Source organism: Moschus berezovskii, chromosome 25, assembly GCF_049115385.1.
Source record: "Moschus berezovskii isolate FMDL1 chromosome 25, NW_MosBer_1.0, whole genome shotgun sequence".
NCBI classification, from domain to species: Eukaryota; Metazoa; Chordata; class Mammalia; order Artiodactyla; family Moschidae; genus Moschus; species Moschus berezovskii.
Window position 1 is genome coordinate 39,273,573 of NC_142484.1, and position 22,088 is coordinate 39,295,660.

Genomic DNA, 22,088 nt, shown 5'->3' on the forward strand with positions numbered 1-22,088 from the left:
TCACACATGGAGTAGAAAAAGATTTCACAGCAATGATCTCAGCTTCCACCTCAGGTAGGAATAAGAAAGGAAAAAATATAGAACAGAGAAGAATACAATCAAATTGAAAACAGAAAAAAGCAAAACAAATAAATCAATTAAATATAAAATTAGTTGAGAAGATTTAAAAAATTACAAACCACTAGCCCGACTGATCAGACATAAAAAAAGAGAAGACACAATGACCGATAATAAGAAAGAAACGTGGCCTCACTACAGATTTTAGAGAAAAATAAAAGAAAAACTATGAACAATTTAAGACAATAAATCTGATGAATTTGACATTTCATCCTGTCTTGAAAGAACAGTTTTTAAATAAAATCTCAACGTACAAAACTGCTTTTATTACTCTAGAATGGCTTGCTTCAGGTATTGTACAGCACGCACACTTACTAACTTCAAATTAGTTTCAAACCATTGAAAATGACATTGGAATAAGAGTATAGAGTGTTAGGGGGAAAACGCGCTCGCACGCGCGCGCGCACACACACACAACCTGGTTTTCCCAAACTTTCTCATTTACCTCGGAAACTTTACAGCTGGGATGCACACCCACTTTCCACCTCCATATATGAGGGCCTGTTTTTATTTTCTGGTTCACTGACAAGCGACAGTTTGACAGTAGATAAAGCCCTCTCAGCGAAGGGGGTGGGGAGAGGTCTTCTGCTCAGGTCTCCTATGAAATTCCCCCGCTTATCTTGAATACCACTTTCTCCTTAGAAAAAGCTCAATTATTTTCCCAACAACTTCGGCAAGAGCTGTAACAGGATCCTCACAGCTTTACAAAATAACCAATGAGACTGTTTCCCCTCCTGCTTTTTAACAGAGGAGAGAGCCCCCTCCTGCTTGGTAAGTGAGGAAACAAGTTGCGAGGAGACAGGAAACGGAGGTCTTCAGAGGTGTGGTTCAAGACCTTCGACCTCAAGTGTCCTGACTGATGGAGCCACAAGACTCCTTTGCTCTCTAGTTTTTCTTTCGCCTCATTCGCCTAATCCTCCTTTCATAAGCAACACAGAGAAAACAAGCTCCTGCTGCTCTTCAGGCGCCCAGGTTATGGTGGCATGATCAACCGAACCGCACCAGGAGCTCAAGATCCAAGGGAGAACGGAAAATCGATGGCGCAACGAAATCTCAGGTAATTTCAGACTTCGTTTTAACCGACGGCCTATCTCGTACGCCGAGGGCTGTGCAGTTTCATCTGCCCCTCGTGTCAGTACGCGACGTTAAACTACTGGCCAGGAAATTTTAAGTAACGCACCCAAGGTAAGAGTTTTCGCCGAATGGGACGGGTTTCAGGCCACTCAGTTTTCACCCTGAAACCTCACAGTTTCCGCAGTCCGCGCCCTGAGAAGCGGAGACAGGTTGTAACCCGCGCCCTCCGCGTTACCCAAACCTCCGACCTCCGAGGCGCGGCGCCGCCCACTGGCGGGAAGGCCGAGCGCAGCCTCGGCCCCGGAAACCCAATCCGCCGCCGGCCGCGACCCGGCGCCCGCCTCGGGCCGGTCACGCGGCGCCCAAGATGGCCGCGCCCGGGCGGCTGGAGCGGAGCGTGGCGTGAGCGCTCGCGCGGCGGGAGGAGCCCCGCGGAGGCCGCGGCTGCACAGAGAGCGCGTGAGGCACCGGCGCGCGGGAAGGGGGCGCCGGCGGGGCTGAGAGGGGCGCCGCGGCGGACGCGCTGTTCTGCCGCAGTGTTTTAATGAGATCCCAGGCCTGAGTCACAACGAGAGGAGGGGAGTCGGGCCCATCGGCCCGACCGTCGCTACACTTTCCACCCTAGAAGAAAAGATCTTACATTAAGCCTCTGCGGCGGGGGCGGCGGAGGGGAAGAGGTTGGAAACCCGTGCTTGAACTTAGTCCCAGGTTTACTGCCAATTTACCGGGTGACCTTGGCCTAATTTAATTTTCATTGGCCCCACTTTCCTCATTGTCTCGGGAACTATCTTAGATAACTAATGCAAAAGGCTTTCGAAATGTTTGTAATATTTAAACGTGGCATTCATTGTCTTAGGTGTGGATATATTATTAACAACCAGGATACATACAGTGACCTACTGCGGACCAAATTAAGGGTGACTTAATAGCCACACTTTAGAAATGGCTAGCTCACAGCAGGAACCTCAGCAGTATGCAGAGCATAGAATAGAAAACTAGTGATAGCATTAGGCGGGACTTCTTGGGGAAACAGTTCAGACGTATACACTGTACATCTTGTATATACTGAATTTGATTGTTTTTATATCTCTTTCCACCACCCCGCCAACATAAAATTATTCAGCGTTCCTGTAGGTCAGAGATCCTATCATGCTATTGTAACCAAGGCCCTCACAAAGTTTGAGTCCAGGAAACCTAGACATAAATTTCCAAGCCTGCACTGTACTTAGGATAACTTGAACTTTGTTGTTTAGTTGCTACATTGTGTAGCCTGCCAGGCTCCTCTGTTCATGGGATTCCCAGCCAAGAATATTGGAGTGGGTTGCCACTTCCTCCTCCAGGGGATCTTCTCCACCTAGGGATCAAACCCACATCTCCTGCCTTAGCAGGTGGGTTCTTTACCACTGAGCCATGAGCGAAGCCCTAACTTGAAGGATATGAAATTCAGTGTACTCAACATTTCCCAAGGCAGCTAATGGTTACCCAGTAAAATTTGTTAGTGTTATAATCTTCTAGCAAATGAATAGTGAACCTAGAAAATTACTTAATGATGTAGTACATTCTTTCTGAACTTTTACTTAACTCTGCTGCCCTGAAATACAATGAGCTAAATCTTCAGGCTAAAATTCATCATTTACCCATTCCCTTACTCTCTTACTCACTTCCAACTAGTGCCTAAGTCAACAGACTACCTGCCTGTGGACCAGAGGAAGGTTATCATTTGTTTCTTTGCTGCCAGCCAGAATGAGTTTTATATTTTTAATTTTTTTTTATTGTTTTGTTTTTCTAAGTATGCAACAAAGACCATTATGTGACCCACAAAGCCTCAAATAAATTACCTGGCCCTTTATAGAAGTTTGCTGACCTCTGCTCTAGAGTAGAGGTGAAATTGCTAGTGTCTTCTACCTACTAAATAACAAATTCTTTTCGAAAGTGATTGTAATGAAAGTGAAAGTCGCTCAGTCGTGTCCAACTGTTTGCAACCCCATGGACTGTAGCCTGCCTGGCTCCTCTGTCCATGGAATTCTTCAGGCCAGAATATTGGAGTAGGTAGCCTTTCCCTTCTCCACAGGCTCTTCCCAACCCAGCTACCCAACTCAGGTCTCCCGCATTACAGGCAGATTCTTCACCAGCTAAGCCACAAGGGAAGCCCCAGGGAAGCCCGGTTGTACCCAAATTGGATACAGTTTATGCTTCCTGCAGCATATGAGTTTCCCTTACCCCACATTCTTACCAGTAATTGAAATTTAATTTGTTTCACTGATTATAGTGGTTAAACATATTTTCATATTTATTGGCTGTATGGCTTTCCTCTTTGTTAGTTTCAAATTCAGGATTCCCTGGTGGCTCAGCAGTAAAGAATCCACCTGGGCAGCAGGTACCAAGGGAGACACAGGGTCAACCCCTGGGTCAGGAAGATCCCTGGGAGGAGGAAATAGCAACCCACTCCAGTATTCTTGCCTGGAGAATCCCTTGGACAGAAGAGCCTGGCGGGCTACAGGCCATAGCGTTGCAAAGAGAAGTGCCTGCTAACACCTTTTGTCAATTTTTCTATTGAGTTGGTTGCCTTTTTCTTATTGATTTTTAGTACTTTACATATTCTGAGTACCAACAATGACTCCTTTGTCAGTTATATTGCAAACATTTTCTCTACCACTGGCTTATCTTTATGGTATCGATGAATGAGTTCATTTTAACTGGTTAAAACTAGTTTAAAATTAACTTTATGTATTTTATGGTTAGTGCTTTTTGCAGATTTACAATATTTTTAAGGGTCACAAAAATGTTCTGTGTTTTGTGAAAGTTTCCTGTGTTGTCGTCCATGTTCTGGTTTCTGTTTCACATAGAATTGTGGGGGTTTGGAGGCAGAGGTGTTTATGCTAATCAGTTTCATAATCAAATTGATGATTATGAAATTAACTATGACTGATTTTTTTAAACTAAATATTTATGGTCTTCAGAAGGCATTTATAAGCCCTTTTGCTGGTTTTCTATAGATACACATTATTGAAAAATGACATTTTAATTTAAGGCTCAAGATGGAAAATCATGAACCAGATGGTACTATCATCAAGGAGAACTTAATTGATATCATAGCCAGAAAAATTAACCAACTCCCAGAAGCAGACAGGTAAGATCCTTTCTTATACTTAAAAAAATTGTATCAGGTGGATTTTCATCATTGATTCATCTCAGTGTAGTTTGACTGTGAATAACATACACTATCAGAAAGAAACTGAGATTTTTCTTGCATTGATGAGAAAGACAAGGCCCAAAGAGATTAGCCATTTTACTTGAAGTCAAGGCTAAAATTCGTTTCTTTGGACATCTAATAATTCTCAGTTTTTCCATTTGGCTTAGAGACAAATGTATGTATTTATGGACTAATTTAAATAACAAAATTTTATATTTTAAAACTGTCTTCTTTCTCAATTCATTACCACTCTTACCACACTCAATTCATTACTACACTTACCAGTCTGAGAGTGCCATGTAACACACATAGCTAGACAAGAAATTTCAGAGAAATGGGATCATGGCTAAATGATCATTCAGTTCAGTTCAGTCAGTCAGTTGTGTCCGACTCTTTGCGACCCCATGAATCACAGCACGCCAGGCCTCCCTGTCCATCACCAACTCCTGGAGTTCACTCAAACTCATGTCCATCAAGTCAGTGATGCCATCCAGCCATCTCATTCTCTGTTGTCCCCATCTCCTCCCACCCCCAATCCCTCCCAGCATCAGGGTCTTTTCCAATGAGTCAACTCTTCGCATGAGGTGGCCAAAGTATTGCAGTTTCAGCTTTAGCATCAGTCTTTCCAATGAATACCCAGGATTGATCTCCTTTAGAATGGACTGGATGGATCTCCTTGCAGTCCAAGGGACTCTCAAGAGTCTTCTCCAGCACCACAGTTCAAAAGCATCAGTTCTTCAGCGATCAGCTTTCTTTACAGTCCAACTCTCACATCCATACATGACCACGGGAAAAATCATAGCCTTGACTAGACGGACCTTGGTTGGCAGAGTAATGTCTCTGCTTTTTAATATACTATCTAGGTTGGTCATAACTTTCCTTCCAAGGAGTAAGTGTCTTTTAATTTCATGGCTGTTAAGGTATTATTAATTTATATAGAAAACATGCTGATCTTTGAAGACAACACTAAATGAATTGCAGTCCCTACAAAATGTTCTTAGATCTCCTTCGGCGGCAGCCACTCTAACATCCCATTTAAACTGAAAATCAGAGAAGGAATGGCATATGCATAGGCAGCAGGATAGCAAAGAGTCTGTCATATTTGAGGAACCAATGTTACTAAAGTATAAGGGAAGTGGACATAAGGTTGAAGACACAGAGTTTTGAGCAGGGAATGACCCAGCTGACATTTCCAAAGAACATTCCAGTTGTTTTCTGGAAAACAGATTTTAGAAGAGAAAAGGAAGTAAGACCACCAGTAGGAAAACTGGCATAGTAATCCCAGTGGGTGGTGGTGGCAGTTTGAAGTGAAAAAAAGGATGGATTTGAAATACATTTTGGAAGTACAATCTTACTATCTTGCACAAATTCCAATCTTGCTGACACCAGCTAAACAAGGGAGAACCTATAAACCCAAGGGCAGTAATAAGAACTTGGTGAGATTTTTTAAGCTGTATGTCCAACTCTCCTCCCCCCTACCACACACACATACACTGTTACTGTTTTCCAGAGGTAAACAGAAAACCTTTTTAAGCAAATAAAAGATATGTACCCATGTACATATCTTACTGTAAAGACCAGTAAGGAAGGGAAAGCCACAAAGAAGGGTAGATGTGACAGCCTTGAAGAGAAGGAAGTAGGATGTGCTATTGGGACTTTAACCAAATTAGAATAAGCAATGGGGAAGTGAGCTGGAACTGCAGAACAAGCTTTAGAAGTAAACTGTTTTCAGTCCCTGGCACCTAAGCAGGGCAGATGGCAGCACCTCCATATCTTTCCCTTGTTACCTAATGTATCCTAGTTCTGTTTGAGTCCTTATTTCTTATCAGTTGTTGTTTAGTCGGTAAGTCATGTCCAGCTCTTTCCAATCCCAGACTGTAGCCCCCCAGGCTCCTCTGTCCATGGGATTTCCCAGGCATGGGTTTGTTATTTGAAAAGTTCTTAAGTGTATTAAGCTTGAATATCAAAAACTTTACTTTCTAATTTACGAAATAATTTCATGTAACAAATTTCATTGCCACTTGTTATTTCTGATCTTATATTTCATTTGTTCATGTATCTAGTTATTTTTTATCTTTCCAAAAAAAATCCTGAGTTCACGTTTCTAATTTTTATAGGCACTTTTTGAGAACAGTGACCAGCTATGGAACTGCTAGATAACAATTTTCTATTGAATTACTAACTAAACAATGTGACTTTAAGCCACAGGAAATTAAAATCTGGTTGGGAGACAGCAAACTTTGCTATTCATATTCGTTACACTCCTTGATATATTTAGGGACTTATTTATGTAATTTTTAATATTTAACATTAATAGAGACAAGGCAATGGCAACCCATTCCAGTACTCTTGCCTGGAAAATCCCACGGGCGGAGGAGCCTGGTAGGCTGCAGTCCATGGGGTCACTAAGAGTGGGACACAAGTGAGCAACTTCACTTTCACTGTCATGCATTGGAGAAGGAAATGGCAACCCACTCGTGTTCTTGCCTGGAAAATCCCAGGAACAGGGGAGCCTGGTGGGCTGCCGTCTATGGGGTCGTACAGAGTCAGACACGACTGAAGCGACTTAGCAGCAACAGCAGCAACATTAACGTATCAACATATTATAATGTATATAATATATATATGGGCAAGTTACTTACCTTAGTATTTGTTCCCATGACTAAAAATGAAGATATGTATTTCACAGTATTATGATGAAAATAACTACTTTAGAGGAAATGCTTAAGTTTCCCACTCCCTTAGCTCCCACAAAAACACACACAGGTCTTTTCCTGTCCCTGTTTTCTGTTGTTGCTGCTCAGCGGTTCTCCAGGCCCTCATCACAAATGTCACACACAGGTCTTTTCCTGTCCCTGTTTTCTGTTGTTGCTGCTCAGCAGTTCTCCAGGCCCTCATCACAAGTGTTGTCACACACAGGTCTTTTCCTGTCCATTTTCTGTTGTTGCTGCTCAGTGGTTCTCCAGGCCCTCATCACAAATGTTGTCACACACACGTCTTTTCCTGTCCCTGTTTTCTGTTGTTGCTGCTCGGCAGTTCTCCAGGCCCTCATCACAAACGTTGTCTTGTGCACCCTACGTTTCCAAACTGCCTCCTTGGTACTGCCATTACTGTTTAAGTACACTGCCGTTAGGTTTCAAGTTTATGTATCTTTCAGTCTCCAGTAATAAACCATGAAAACACTGAAGGTAGCTAATTTTCGTACCTTCATAGCCAAGTGTGCTGTATGCAGTAAGGTGCTCAGTGACTAAATGCCAAGTACCATTATGATTACAAAGTGACCAGTAAGAGAAGTAATGTCTTATACAATGGAGAAAGCTCAATTAGGAATTCCTAGAAAAGCTGTCTTGAGTGTTAACAATAGTAGTTAGAGAGGGTATTGTATGGTTAGTCTGGCTAATTAAGAGTAATAAGAAAATTGAGAGACTGAAATGCCTGTTACAGGTGGCCAGGCAGGTGGTAAAAGTTAAAACGGTAGTTAAAACTCTCCAAAGAGTCTGAATTGGGAGTATTTCAATATTCAGCAGTTTTAGGGTTATTATTTCCCCTGAAACTAAAGAATGGATAGAATGTGCACTTTAAAACTTATACATACCATGCTTAAAAACCAGTTTTACCATTTACTATCCCAAAACATCATTTTTATTTCAATGAGTTCTTGTGAAGTGCCTAGCATAGAGGATCCCTTAAATGTTAGTACTGTTCCACCCCCCTAACCCTGACTCTGAATGCTTCAAGGAAGATTAATAGGAAACATCAATTCCACCTTACTCAATGCCTTGTGTGTGTCAGTTGCTGTTGAAACCAAGATCCTTGTATCTTTGTAGCCAGTCTTCTAGTTGTTTACAGGGTAGTTGGGAAGGCTGACATGTAAATCTATGGTAAGACAGTACCAATTTATGTGTTGTGCTACAGAAGTAAGTACTGGGCATTGTAGGAGCCTAGAGGCGCATCTAAGTGAGACTCTTCAGAAGCTCTTCCCTGCTATATAGGGGTCCCGGGGCAGGGGGAATTTCCATACCAATACCCTTTACAAAATCACAAAACAAATTGTACCACTGCATCCTTAATGTGTTGGCCAAATTCAGAACCTTTTAGAATAAAAATCTCTATGTAAAACAATGATTTTAGGTTTGTTTTACAGAGCTGTAAGATATAAATACGATCCTAAAATCCTGATTAAGTTCTGTAACATATGCCAGAATTGTTCTTGGAGAACTTACATACACAATAGAGCAAAAAGTAACTGTTTTTTCTCACCCATTCAGGAATCTGCTTGAAAGTGGATCAACATATGTTGGAATTAATGCTGCTCTCTGTGGCCTAATAGCAAATAGTCTTTTTCGACGCATCTTACATGTGACACAGGCTCGTATAGCTGCTGGCTTACCAATGGCAGTGATCCCATTTTTGACAGCAAATGTATCTTACAAAGGTTTTGTAAGTTTACCTTTGAATACAGGTAAGTTCTATTTCACTATCACCAGGAAGTTCACTTTGCTATACAGTTTCCACCTTATGTCAAGTCCTTAAAGTAGCTATGATTTAAGGTAGTCATGGCATACATCTGTCAGACTTGGGTGGGTAACACTAAACCTTCTAGCCTCTGTAAGTTAGATACATACACAGTAATGCTAAATACTTTCCTTTCTTTATCTAACTTATCTTTCCCATAGTGCTTAGTAAGAAATACTTGGAAACTTTTTTAAAAATGTTGACTGCCTTAATGTTATAGGAGTTTCTTAAAGGGAAAAAAAAGTTTGTGGGAACAAGACTATGTAGTAAATCAAAAAGCACCAAATGTGTGTATGTACAGTAGTTATCAAATACATGGAGATTTGATTTTCCTTTGGACAGTTCACAATATTTGCTGAGTACTCCAAGTACAGCTAAGTCATGAAAGGATTTATGATTTCAAAAAGAAAAAAATTATCACAGGTGGTAGTAGGGAAGGAGGCAGTCCATTTAAATTCTCTTAAGTGCTACTTCAAATTTGTTTAAATTGGATGAGTATTTTGTTTGAATCCCCAAAATCATTGTGGAAAGAATGTGGAAGCATTTTGATATGTAGGGAAACAATGAAGTGAACAGAATGAGTGAAAACATAAGTTAACTTTCTGACACCATGTACTAATTTGAAAATGAATAATTTTATAAAAATAAAACCAGACTATATAATGTAAAAATGTAAGATGAATTAAATTGTTAAAACAGATTTCCCATGGGTTTAAAAAAGTTTCTTAAAGACAGAAATACTAGCCCAGGTTTGCTGATACAAGTGCAAACTATTTTTTTCAAATAGAAAACAAATTAGGGAATTTTCCCTAAAATGGTTTTATCAGTTACTCATTTTAATTATCCATGTGTATACCTTTTAACACGCCTTGTAGAAATGCATCTGCTGTATTATTGCTTGAAAACTGCCTATCTGTGATACGTATCAGGAGACCTTGAGTTTAAGTGTTTGCTTGAATATCCATTTGCAGAACTAATTTGTTTCCTAGGTGATCTGCATTGTGAAACCTGCACCATAATACGAGGTGGACTGGTTGGTCTTGTTTTCGGTGGCCTGTACCCTGTTTTCTTGGCTATCCCTGTGAATGGTGGCCTAGCAGCTAGGTAGGATTATTTTCCATAATTATTGAAAAACTTAAGTACACTATTTTTTAGGGAATGTTACCTGTTTGATTTGAAAGCATTAATGAGACTTGTTTTTTCCAAGTAATCAAAGAATACTTTTCAAGAATTTGAAAACATTTCTGGAAATTTATCACACTAACCTCTTAGATGTGAGGTTCAGGTTTGAAACATAAAGCTGCAAACAGTACTACTGTGGCTAGTGTGAAAGCTACATTATATGCATAATGTTGTTAAAAATTTGTGTACTTCTTCTAAAAGAAAATTCCATCAGAAAATGTGCAGCTATAAGCCAAAATAACTCAGTTATTCTCTGATGAACTCTTGTACCAAACAACCGATGAGCTTCCAGAGGTAAGATGGGGATTAAAAAAAGGACAAAAGAAAACAAAAGGCGTTTTTAGGACTAACAGACATTGAAGAGAATGCTATTACCTTAATCTTTACCCTAAACTAGTTTTAAGACTTCTGGAATTAATATATGTTGTACATAAACTTATCAATTAATACAACTATCTTTTCTAGTGAACTGTCTCAATGTTTTCTTACAGGTATAATTCAGCCCTGCTACCGGAGAAAGGAAACATCTTAAATTACTGGATTAGGATTTCTAAGCCTGTCTTTAGAAAGATGTTATTTCCCATTTTGCTCCAGACTGGATTTGCTGCATACCTCGGGTCTAGACAATATAAACTCCTTATAAAGGCTCTTCAGTTACCAGAACCTGGCCTAGAAATTGAGTGATTGTTAAGCAAATCTGTACACAAAAATAAAACTATAAAAATAACCTACATCTAATTATGAATAAACAGAGACTTGTATATAAGGTACAATTCTGTCTACAGTATTCAACACTGTCCACTTAGGTAAGAACCTAACGTCCTCGTTTTCCCAATACTTTCTCCCACTTTCACTTGCTCTACTCCTTTATGTTAAGCACTTTGGTTTGTAACACAGGAAAAAACCACACAGCAGTTTTCATTAAAAACCTCATGAAGAATCCAAACAGGAATGAAAATGGGGGATAGGGGGTGGAGAGGTATCAACACACTACAGAAACATTACTCATTTTCTTACTTTTTTCCATAGGGATTATTCATGGACTCTTAGAACATATTTAAAAACATTCCTGGAACTTCTCTAGCAGTCTACTGGTTAAGATGCCACACTTCAAACCCTGGTCAGCTAAAAACAACAAAAACTCATTCCTCACAGTGATCAATTCCAGTATTCTTGCCAGATGATTATTCAGGCTTAGCTCAAGCTGTCCTAAATGATAGGCTTTTCCTGGTAGTTCAGTGTTAAAGCACCTGACATCAAGCCCTGAAAGAATAGCCATGTTCTTCCTATTATTTCTGGTTTTGTTTTCTGAAGTATCAGTCTATTCCTGACTTCCTAAGATAGATTATTTAAATTTTTGAAATGATCAGTTGTTTTTCCTTCCTAAAACTTTTCATCTCAGTTCTTGAAACCATTTTATTTGACAGCATCTAAATCAGCATTGAGCTTCCCTGGTGGCCCAGCAGTAAAGAATCCACCTGCCAATGCAGGAGATGTGGGTTTGATACCTGGGTCAGGAAGATCCCCTGGAGGAGGAAATGACAAGCCACTCTACTACTGCCTGGGAAATTCCATGGACAGAGTACCATGGCAGGCAATAGCCCGTGGGATTGCAACAGTCGGACATGACAGCGACTAATCAATGACAGATCACCACTGACCAACAAAAGTGTTTTGAGGAAATATCTTTATACTGTATGTGACTGATAACATGTTAGCACTAGCCCTATGTGGCTACTGAGCACCCGAAATGTGACTAGTGCACCTGAGTAACTGAATTTTTTATTTTGTTTAGCCATACCTAGCTAATATCCTCAGCATTGGACAATGAAGATCTACATCAACATTTGCTTATGAAACAAGCCAGTCATACCACATACTGTGTCGCCCTAGAATATTATTCACAAGCATCTTAACTATTCCTTTTCAAATACAGTGATACATCTGTTAGTCTTAGGCTATTTAAAATTATATAAAAACATTGAGCCTGTCACCTAAAAAAAGCAGCTTTGAGTGGGACAGACTTTCAGCATCCCGTAAAGAAAAGACGGCAGTACAGCCAAAGATTTAAAATTCAATTTATAAAATACAAGGGAATTCCCTGGCAGTCCAGTAATTAGGGGAGCTTCCCTGGTGACTCAGCAGTAAAGACTCCACCTGCAATGCAAGAGCTGCAGGTTCAATCCCTGGATCAGGAAGATCCCCTGAAGAAGGACACCGCAACCCACTCCATTATTCCTGCCTGGAGAATCCCATGGACAGAGGAGCCTGGGGGGCTATAGTCCATGGGGTCACAGAGTTGAACGTGACTAAAGTGACTCAGCATGCACAAACACCAGTGCTTTGACTGCTGAAGGTGCAGGTTTATTAATCCAGGGACCAGAAAGCTATGTAGCAGGGCTAAATAAAAACCAAGTCAAAAACCTAATAAAAACAAATTATGTTAAAAAAAATTCCCTATCAAACTACACTTGATAAGAAATGATCCCAATTATGAGGCAAAAGAATATATTTTACTATGGATATTCTCTGGGTTACAGAATTATGGCTGATTTTTCATTTTGATTCCTTTCTGCCTAGTCCCAGTTTTCTGTAATGAATATGCTTTATTTTTACAACTAGGAAAAAAAATACATATATAAGGCTAAAAACAAGACAAACCCTTTATTTTATAAGCTAAAATATCTTAAAGCTCTGACCCAAAGTTATATATTTTATATGCATTCTCACTTTTATTGAAAGCACGGTTCTACTCATCACAATAGGAAACCCCAATAAAATTCCTGACTTCAAAAATAAGAAACCCAAATTACTGAATCAGACTTCTTAAAAACAGCAAGGTATAAAGAACTTGGATAGTTCAAAACCCACTGATAAAACTATATTGATAATTTAGTACAAGTTGTTTCCTTAAACATTCCCGCAATACTTACTCTCTAGCATACCACCATCTGTAAACATACAATTTACAATGGTTTCTGCAACCAGAAATGATTTTCTTTGTTACACCTGTCCTCTACCCCATTTTTCTTAAATCATCTTCTCAATTAGGATAAACAGGCAACATAGGCCGAAGAACCTGTTACTTTAAGCCTGTTGCTACAAACTTACCAAAATTTTTGGTCAGGGGCAAATTAGCAAGAATGTTCTATGATCTGCATTAAAGAAACAGTCATTTTTAGCTAAGACCTAAAGAACACTGTCTCAGGAAAATAATTTATTTCATCAGTTGTCACAATTTAAAAAAAAAAACCTATTTAAACCTTTCTTTGTTCTGTGTATTTGGATTTAAAAAAGAAGGCTCATGTTATACTATACTTCAGGTATTAATTTGTAAACCCCAGACTGTGGTACATTAGATGCCAAAAGGATCCAGGAACTATAAAGGAGAGATATAGAACTTAATGGCACATTCTAAAGGATGCTCAGCCACCAATAAAATTCAAATCTGTATATATTAACAGCTACACAAATGTTCAATACACCAAGAGGCTAGACTTTTAAATCAGATTACCTGAAAACTGAGCAAAAGATTTTCAACAAATTTTGGGTCAACAAAACTACAAAAAACTGGGAATTCTCAGGCAGTCCTGTGGTTAAGACTCCATGCTTTCACTGCTGAGGTCCTGAGTTTGGATCCCTGGTTCTGGTTGAGGATCTAAGACCCCACAAGGCTGCAGCACAGCAAAATATATATATATATAAAAAAATTACTAGAAAAATTTTAATAAAGCATTGTGATCTGCTTTTTAAAAAGTGAGGGAAATGGCTAAGCAATTTTGAATGTACAAACTGGAGAAAGGTATAAAAGAATAAAAACACTATTATACAGGAACCAAAGCAATGAAAAGCTTTCTATTAACCTTTTTAAAAAATACATAGTTTTCCTTACATGATTTGTCGCTAATGATAAAGTAATTTACTTTTGGAATAAAATTTAAAGTATCTCGTTTCATTTTTCTGCACTTTAAAACAATGTAAATAACCGCTTGCTGTCTAGGTTAGAGCTCTGAGTTCAGTCTGTTATTGTAAGACAACAGGGAGTAACAGGCAGATTATTGAGGTGTTCAAGTTCAAATATGTACAAAATACTGTGCTAGCTAGGCAAACACTTTACAAGTATCTAACAGAGGACATCCCCTTTTTGATTCCTGACTTAGATGGTAACCACCTAGTTTCTCAATAAAAAACAGCACAGTAAAATATAAAAACATAACCGTTTGGGAAGGTCTCAAAACCTTTGTGTTGATAGCCGAGGGGGAAACCAAACACCTGAAAATATTTTACAACCTATTCAACTTTAAATAGTCATCAGATTACTTAGCTTAAAACTTGTGACTAGCCTAGTGAAAAAGTATACCTCCCAAATGCGGAACTAGATAATTACGTATTTTAAAACATTCACTCATTATCAGTGAATTATCCACTCTATTCTATCAAAGCAGCACTTATGGTCACCAGTGTTGATGCCTACCTGATTTTGGTTACAACACAACCAGTTGTACTGTTCAAAATGTAGGAGCATCCATCAATCACAAGTGTAACTGAGAACGCTCTTTGCTGCCTGGCATCAAACTCTGAATAAACTTGAAACTGAGTGAATTTAATTAGTCTTGTGTATCACCATACAATAATCAAACTGAATAATTATGACGACCAATCATTTTGGAGAGAGAAGAAATAAGAGCCTATCTCCTACTCCCTCCCACTTCTACCATCTGCACACCTCCAAAATGAGTAAGATAAAATGACCCAGTCTAGACCAAGTAAAAGAAAGTATTAACATAATCCAACAAAAATGAAATAAAACATTCAGAGTTTTGAGTGTTTTTTCACACTTGTAATGACCTGGAAAAATGTTTCAAAAAGTAAAACAACCATATTCTGTTCAAAAAAAAAAAACCACTCCCATCACCCAGAATGCTAAAAAGCCTTTCATACTAGAGAAATTTTAATACAAAACAGTAGAAACTAGTATACCATTCATTAGAAACCTCAAAATAATTTTAATATGTCCTCAGAGGAAGCTCAAGAAGCCAAAACCTCAGAATCCACACATCTTGGAATTACCCTGAATTGCAATTAACTAACCACACATTTAATCATAATCAATTTTTCAAAGATATACAGACAAATCAATGCATCTATTTAAAAAGACTATTCTTTATAGTTAAAGACTTTACATTAACTTTTATATTCTACTCAGCAAGGTCCTTCAATACTTCAGATTAGCTCTCATGTTCCAGGACATAAATACAAACTCATGATACGGCCTTGTGATCACTGATGGCCTGTTTATGTAATTCTACTGCACTAAATGTAATTCCATAAAATGTGCTCTTGATTATGAAAAGAATCTAATATTCCTTGATGAAATACTATCAATCTCTTCTCCAATGGTTACAATTTTTTAAAGGTATGCAAAGAACTGAGTATCACTCCCATGAAAGACAAAAAAATGTATAATTTTGTTCCAAAATTAACTTAGTCTCATGTATTCTTATTAAGTCTTTCAAGGATTCCAGACAATCTTTTCATATCTCCATTTCTGGAAAGTGAAATCTGGAAAGTGAAATCAGTATAGAAGTAATTTGGGAACTTGAAAATGGCATTCATTTTTTTCAGCAGATGCCAAATTTTTGACCGACATGGCTCCCACAATTACTTTGTTACCATCAGTCCAGTCAGTTAACAGGTTGTAGGAAAAGATTCGTTTTTGCAGACACTGCTAAGCTGTTTAAAGAGAAGAGAGAGAGATTAATTTAGTGATTATAAAATGAACAAATATTTAAAATATTTTGAACACTTTTTGTTGGATTATATCAGAGGTGTGACCACATTTTAACAAACGTGGACTCTTTAGTTAGGTTTTCTCAAGGAAGTGCAGAAACATTAAGTCAATATGATGTGTTAGTTCAATTAATGTATGAATTCCTGTCACAATCCGAAGACAACTATTAAAAGGTACATCTTTAGTTCTTTCTGTATCATTTTGCCATAGAGGCACAATTAGGAAAAGAAAAAAAGACTCCCCAAATACTAAACTGCTTTTATCCACTATAGTAAATAGAGCCAAACCTGAAAATTTCTAAACAATCCATATTCCAGAAATCTCCTTTATCCAGCTACTAATCATTCAGAACACAATTTTCTAAAAATAGTAAGACAACAGTTTCATATTAATCATAACTTTTTTAATTAACAAGTAGTGAATAGGACACTTTAAGATATTGTTTACTACATACTGAAATAAACAGATCTGTTTTAATTCAGAAACCCAAACATTTACAGGAATATGTGTTTACACATAAATATGACCAAATTTATTTAAAGTCCCTGTTAGATAGGTCTTAAATACATGCAATACCATGTAAAAACAAGACTATGACGTTGATGCAAAAAATGACAAAACCACTATAAGTCACCAAAATTAGAAAAAAAGAGAATGAAATGGAAACTAAGAAAGACAGTTAAAACATAAGGAACCTAACAAAGCAGCTTTTAAAATAGTTGATACTAATCTCCATTTTCAAAAGTTCTTAATCAAGTATTTCCAAAAACTGCCATTTATAAAATGACATTCTAAAAATCTATACTTGGAATTTCAAAGCATCCCAATTCAGAAAGCTTTGACTGTTTCTCCCCAGCCCCCAAACTTCAAATAATGCAGGAAAATCATTGACGTTAGGAAGAAAATATTCCAAAGGAATGGTATAATTTTTAGAAAAACGCACTTACTGCTTCCAGAACCTAAGACCCACAGCATTAACAACAATCATTTTTCCTATTTTCATCCATTGTTTTCCAATGTCATATTAGAGATGAATAAATTCTTTGAGCCCATAACTGAAAGATCAACAAACCTGATTTTATTATGACACCGTATTTTTGTCATTGGTACTGCACAAAATTATATACAAAGATATATATATATATATACAAAATGTTCAAGTATTAATTAAATTTCAATTCAAGGCTTCTGTTTCAAAAAGCTACATTTAACATATTCCATAAAGATAGCACAAATTAGTCATTTCAAATAATTTTTCCAACTACTTTTGGTTTATATATATTATATATTATTCAGTAGGCACTAAAAATCCATGCAGCTGCATTGTGAGGGGCTTGCTCCTGCACTTAGGTATAAGCAGGTTCATCACTCCAGGTTGTGAGTTTGGCTACTATCCATATTCATGCTCAAGTGCAGTAGATGATCTTACAAAATATGCTGTAATGCACTGGAAACCAGAGACCAAGTTAGGTCTCAGAGTGTATTATCTAGCAACAAAACATTTACAGTTGTGCAAGAACAAGATTCCATTTTCATAACCAAATAACAACAAAATAAAACATTTTACGTGTAAGATAACTTACATCTTTGGACTGCTGGAAAATACTTTTTAATTATGAACATTTTAAAATAAAAGCAGAAGCCCTGATATTACCTCTTTTTCCTCATTTCTTATACTACCTTTTAAAATAAAGCAGGAAATGTGGCCAGCAGCTGGTCCCGTCTCTTCTGCCCCAACAGCTGTATCCACTTTAGCACAAAGAAAAACAAGGATGCTAAATACGTATATACTTTATCAAACAGTGATGTTTCACAAAGAATTTCTTCATGTCCCTTACATTGAAGGACATCATGACTCAATCTATATACAAATGGACGACACAGTACCTCAAAGGAGGACTATGTCCCAACTTTGGAAAAGTGTCAATCGTGTCATTAAGTAGCCAGAATCACTAAATTTTAAAACTCATTTTTAAATAGGACAAATACCTTTGAAATATGGAGAGTAAGATTCTTTGTGAAGCCTCACTTTACACGTTTTCATTCACATTTCATAACCTTCAATATCTAATCATACATAAATTTAACCTAAAAATTTAATACAACAAAAATAAAGGTGTTCAACAATTTATTCATACTCAGTGATAAGGTAATCACTGTGCTGGTCCTCAAAGAAACATTTCATTAACCATTCTTATTCCTCCTTCAAGTAACTAACACAAGAGTCTGGTATGCATGTTAATTTCCAACTTCTCTAATGTTGAGATATAAAAATCTATTAATCTGAATAGACTGTGTGTCTAGATCTATTAAACTAAAAGACATTCTTATATTTAAGAGATCTGTCATCTCCAGCAAAGTAACTATCACATTTGTGCATGCCCCAAGTACTTATTGTCAACCTCTGAAAAGTTGCTCTAAAATTGGAATTCCAATTTGCACCTTGTACAACTCGGAAGTTCCATTCAACTTCACCTGTGTCACTGTCTCCAAACTGTATCTCTATTAGCAGCTTTCAGTGTACAGTTGGAACCGATGTCATCCAAGGCCATGTCCACACTGGGGACAGAAGAGCTAGGTACACGCAAGTCTGAACAAGGGGACACATTAACAGCTATTTCAACCAGAAGAAGCATCTTGAGTACATTATTGACCAGCACAAGTCTGTTTCCAGGGTGGACAGGGCCCAAATTAGATTCCCCTCCCAACTTCCGAAAAAGAAAACAAACAAACAAAAAAAAATCACACACACGCAAAATTGAGATGTTGCCCATTAGACTAAGCAGCAGAGCATGAGCGTTACGTGAAGAGATGGGTCCTTACCAGGTGGTGAGGCGGGAACGACTGTTCTGTAACCCCTACAACGGAGCCTGGCAGGAAGGAAATCACCTAAAAAAGAAACTGTCAGAGAGATTTAATAGTCACATGTTATCATTAGGAGTTGGTTACAGTGTCACATTCATGCTTTTAGCTAAACACTTAAAGATTCAATATTACTTTTTTTTTTCCTCCTCTGAAATGTGTCCAGTGACGATGTCCCACTAAGGTGTTTTACATGATGTAAGGGAGTTGAAAGGGGATAAACGCGGATAAAGAGCGGATTACTTGACCCTACATTTTAAGAGAAGACGACGCCTTCCGGGCGCACGCCGAGCAGAACTCCACCGACACCTTATCCTTGTCCACATGCAGACACACTCCTCCGGCCGAGTCGTCCTGGTCTTCCAGCGGGTCCGGCTGCTGCTTCCCCACGGGCAGAGCGTAGTCGTGGTCCCCGGCGGGCGAGTCCCTGAAGAGCGAGGTGGTCAGCCGCAGTCCCACGCCGCTCAGCCGGCTCAGCAGGCGAGCCAGTCCGGTCTCGTTGGCTAAGACGGCCCGAAGGTAGCGACTCTCCTCCTGCAGTGCCTGCACGCGCTTGCCCAGCTCCCGGTTCTCGGCCCGCAGCTCCTGGTTCTCGGCGGCCAGCCCCCGCACTCGGCTCTCCAGCCCCATCACGTATTCCTTCTTCTTCAGCCGGTTGAGGCGGGCAGCCGCCGCCGCCGCCTTCCGGGGACTCTTTGTCGCCGCCTGGTTGCTGTCGTTGCCGCCGCCGCTGCCGCCGCCGCCGCCGACGCCGCCGCCGCCTCCCGGGGACTTTCTCCGCCTCTTTTCGCCGCCGCCACTGTCAGTGCCGCTGCTGCAAGCTCCGATGCCGTTTAACAGCCTCTGCAGCAGGTCCGAAAAGCGCTGCATCTCGGCAGCCGCGGCCTCGTCGTCGTCGTCGCCTCTCCACAGGCCACCGCTGTCCGAGCCTCCGCCGGACGAGGAGAGGGGCCCCGGCGAGCTGAGCCCGGGCTCCAGGTGCCAGTCCGGCTGCCGGGGGTCCAGCAGGTCCGCCAGTTCCAGGCCGGAAAGAAAGTCCATGTCCTCCGTCTCCTCCCCGGGGACGCTGGCCATCGCCTCCTCCTCCATCTCCTCAGGCGAGGGCGCGCGCGCGGCCACGCCGCCGCGGCCCCCCCTCCCGGCCTCCGACTCGCCCTCGTCGCCGCGCGGCTGTCTGCGGCCGGGCGATCCGGCCGCCGCCGTCCCCTCGTCCTTCGCCGCCCCGGTCCGGTCCGGGGGCAGCGAGCAGGTCGCGACGGGCGCCGGGCTCTCACTACGCGTCGGGGAGTCGCTGCCCGAGGCCGCCAGCAGTTTAGTCAGGCTATGCCTCATGAGGCCCGGCGGCGGGCCCACGTAGGCCCCAGGCCCTCAGACCGGGCCTCGCGGGTCCCAGGAACCCAGAGCGGGCAGCCGGGGAGCAGGCCAGAACGAAAGAAAGGGGAAGGTCCGCGTCGCCTCCCGCCCCCGCTTGGCTGGTCGACCCCCCGCGCCGGGGCGGGGGGCAGGGAAGGGAGATGGAAGCAGCGAGGCCAACGATGACTTGACCGCGCCACCCAGACAACGGCCTGGCCGGAAGTCAGTCGATCTCGCTCCAGCCCCTCCCACCGCATTTCGCGCTCCACTGGGCTCTAGTATCGCGAGAGTTCGGTAGACTGGGCGTAATTCCAGATCTCCAGTGATGTCATAGTAACAGCGGCAAAAATAACAACAAACCAGGGATTTATTGAAACGGTGGTCTACCCTCTCGGCCCTCGCTTCTCTATCCCATGTATTCTAGCTTCCACCTGCAGTGAAGCAACTCTCGCTCAGAACTGATCGATACCACATTTATGAATAATCACAGTTATCCTGGGATTTAAGATTGCTGATCAAATCCTTTTTGAAATTGCCCTTACGCTATAGTACAAGATGGTTTCATTCAAACACTTAAATAGTACTAGAAGAAAAAAGAGGTAAATAAGTCATTCATATGTAATTTTTCCAAACTGCTTAAAAAATTTACAAATATACAGAATATGTGAAAGAGTATTCTAATGCAACAATACTACCCAATACTCAGACTCAACAATTAACAGTTTGCCATATACACTTTATCTGTATATAAATATTTGTAAAACTTTTTTTTTTTTGCTGAATTATCCCAAAGTTTGAGACAAAACACACCACCTCAACATGCCTCCGTATGCATCTTTAAAAATAACATTCTCTTTCATAATCATAATACTATCAGGTCTGGAGAAAATTAATAATCTTGTTAATATTACCTGTTACTCATATCATATTCAAAATTTGTTCAGCTTTCTTCAAAAATAATCTTTGATGGCAGATATGTTCTTTTGAACCAGGATTCAATCACAAACCACTTCTTGCATTTGTTATGTTCCCCCGCCCCCTATTTGTCAAACTAGAACACCCCCTTTCACATTTCACATTGGCTTTATGAAAAAAAAAAAGGTCAGTTGTCTTGAAAAATGCACCACAATCTGGATTTGTCTGATTCCTTGTGGTGTTGTTTATATTGTTCCTTAAAACCCACAAGATTTCAGGTTTGAAGCAGTTCACAAATACACTAGAAAACAATGAAATAACTCACGTTTTTACAAAGCAAGGTCAGAGAAAATACAGATGAAAAAGATAAAGATTTCTAAAAGGAGGAAAGGTTTGTTTCAGAATCCGATGGACAGAAAATCTTACAGTTACTCAAGTTGAGCTAACAGTAGACTAAGCTTCCTGGTAACCCAAACAAAGAAACTTTCCTTGATTTGCTTATGAGTAAAGTATACATGCGGAGAAGGCAATGGCAAGCCACTCCAGTACTCTTGCCTGGAAAATCCCATGGATGGAGGAGCCTGGTAGGCTGCAGTCCATGGGGTCGCTAAGGGTCGGACAGGACTGAGCGATTTCACTTTCACTTTCACTTTTCACTTTCACACATTGGAGAAGGAAATGGCAACCCACTCCAGTGTTCTTGCCTGGAGAATCCCAGGGATGGGGGAGCCTGGTGGGCTTCCGTCTATGGGGTCACACAGAGTCGGATACAACTGAAGTGACTTAGCAGCAGCAGCAGCAACAAAGTATACATGAATTCCTTAACTGCTTCTCCTGTTCTCACGTCTTAAAGAAACTTTTCAATGGGATACTGAATAAAGTAGCAGATAACCTCACCAAGAGCTTCCTTTATTTGGCTGTTTCTTAGAAGGATTGAAAGCAAGTTCCAGGAAATTTGGACACTGATAGGTCCCAAACACAGGGTTCAGTTCAGTGCAGTTCAGTTGCTCAGTCGTGTCCGACTCTCCGCGACCCCATGAATCACAGCACGCCAGGCCTCCCTGTTCATCACCAACTCCCAGAGTT

General features: G+C 40.3%; 2 protein-coding genes across 10 annotated transcripts; one reads left to right on the top strand and one right to left on the bottom strand.

Moving 5' to 3' along the window:
- The first annotated feature begins 956 nt into the window (after window positions 1-956).
- Window positions 957-10,808, top strand: TMEM126A (transmembrane protein 126A). 6 transcript variants are annotated; one of them, XM_055416134.2, is made up of 6 exons: window positions 1,518-1,650; window positions 2,445-2,579; window positions 4,223-4,321; window positions 8,653-8,846; window positions 9,889-10,003; window positions 10,573-10,808. In XM_055416134.2, the coding sequence occupies exons 3-6, from the start codon at window positions 4,230-4,232 to the stop codon at window positions 10,763-10,765; spliced, it is 594 nt and encodes a 197-aa protein (XP_055272109.1). In that variant the 5' UTR covers window positions 1,518-1,650; window positions 2,445-2,579; window positions 4,223-4,229; the 3' UTR covers window positions 10,766-10,808. The 6 variants fall into 6 exon arrangements, with proteins under 6 accessions (XP_055272106.1, XP_055272111.1, XP_055272107.1 ...); XM_055416131.2 differs by lacking the exons at window positions 1,518-1,650; window positions 2,445-2,579 and adding an exon at window positions 957-1,174; XM_055416136.2 differs by lacking the exon at window positions 2,445-2,579 and having other exon boundaries at window positions 1,506-1,646.
- On the bottom strand, window positions 9,516-20,322 carry CREBZF (CREB/ATF bZIP transcription factor). 4 transcript variants are annotated; one of them, XM_088832407.1, is made up of 4 exons: window positions 18,988-20,322; window positions 18,696-18,773; window positions 17,553-17,621; window positions 9,516-15,814 (listed from the first exon to the last, which is right to left on the bottom strand). In XM_088832407.1, the coding sequence occupies exons 1-2, from the start codon at window positions 20,064-20,066 to the stop codon at window positions 18,758-18,760; spliced, it is 1,095 nt and encodes a 364-aa protein (XP_088688533.1). In that variant the 5' UTR covers window positions 20,067-20,322; the 3' UTR covers window positions 9,516-15,814; window positions 17,553-17,621; window positions 18,696-18,757. The 4 variants fall into 4 exon arrangements, with proteins under 4 accessions (XP_088688533.1, XP_088688532.1, XP_055272104.2 ...); XM_088832406.1 differs by having other exon boundaries at window positions 9,516-17,621; XM_055416129.2 differs by having other exon boundaries at window positions 9,516-18,773.
- Between the last annotated feature and the right edge of the window lie 1,766 nt (window positions 20,323-22,088).

Coding starts and splice junctions, on each gene's coding strand:
- TMEM126A (XM_055416131.2), top strand. CDS start 1,101: ATGATCAACCGAACCGCACCAGGAGCTCAAGATCCAAGGGAGAACGGA. Junction 8,847..9,888: donor AAGTTTACCTTTGAATACAG/GTAAGTTCTATT, acceptor TTTGTTTCCTAG/GTGATCTGCATTGTGAAACC. Junction 10,004..10,572: donor AATGGTGGCCTAGCAGCTAG/GTAGGATTATTT, acceptor GTTTTCTTACAG/GTATAATTCAGCCCTGCTAC.
- CREBZF (XM_088832407.1), bottom strand. CDS start 20,066: ATGAGGCATAGCCTGACTAAACTGCTGGCGGCCTCGGGCAGCGACTCC.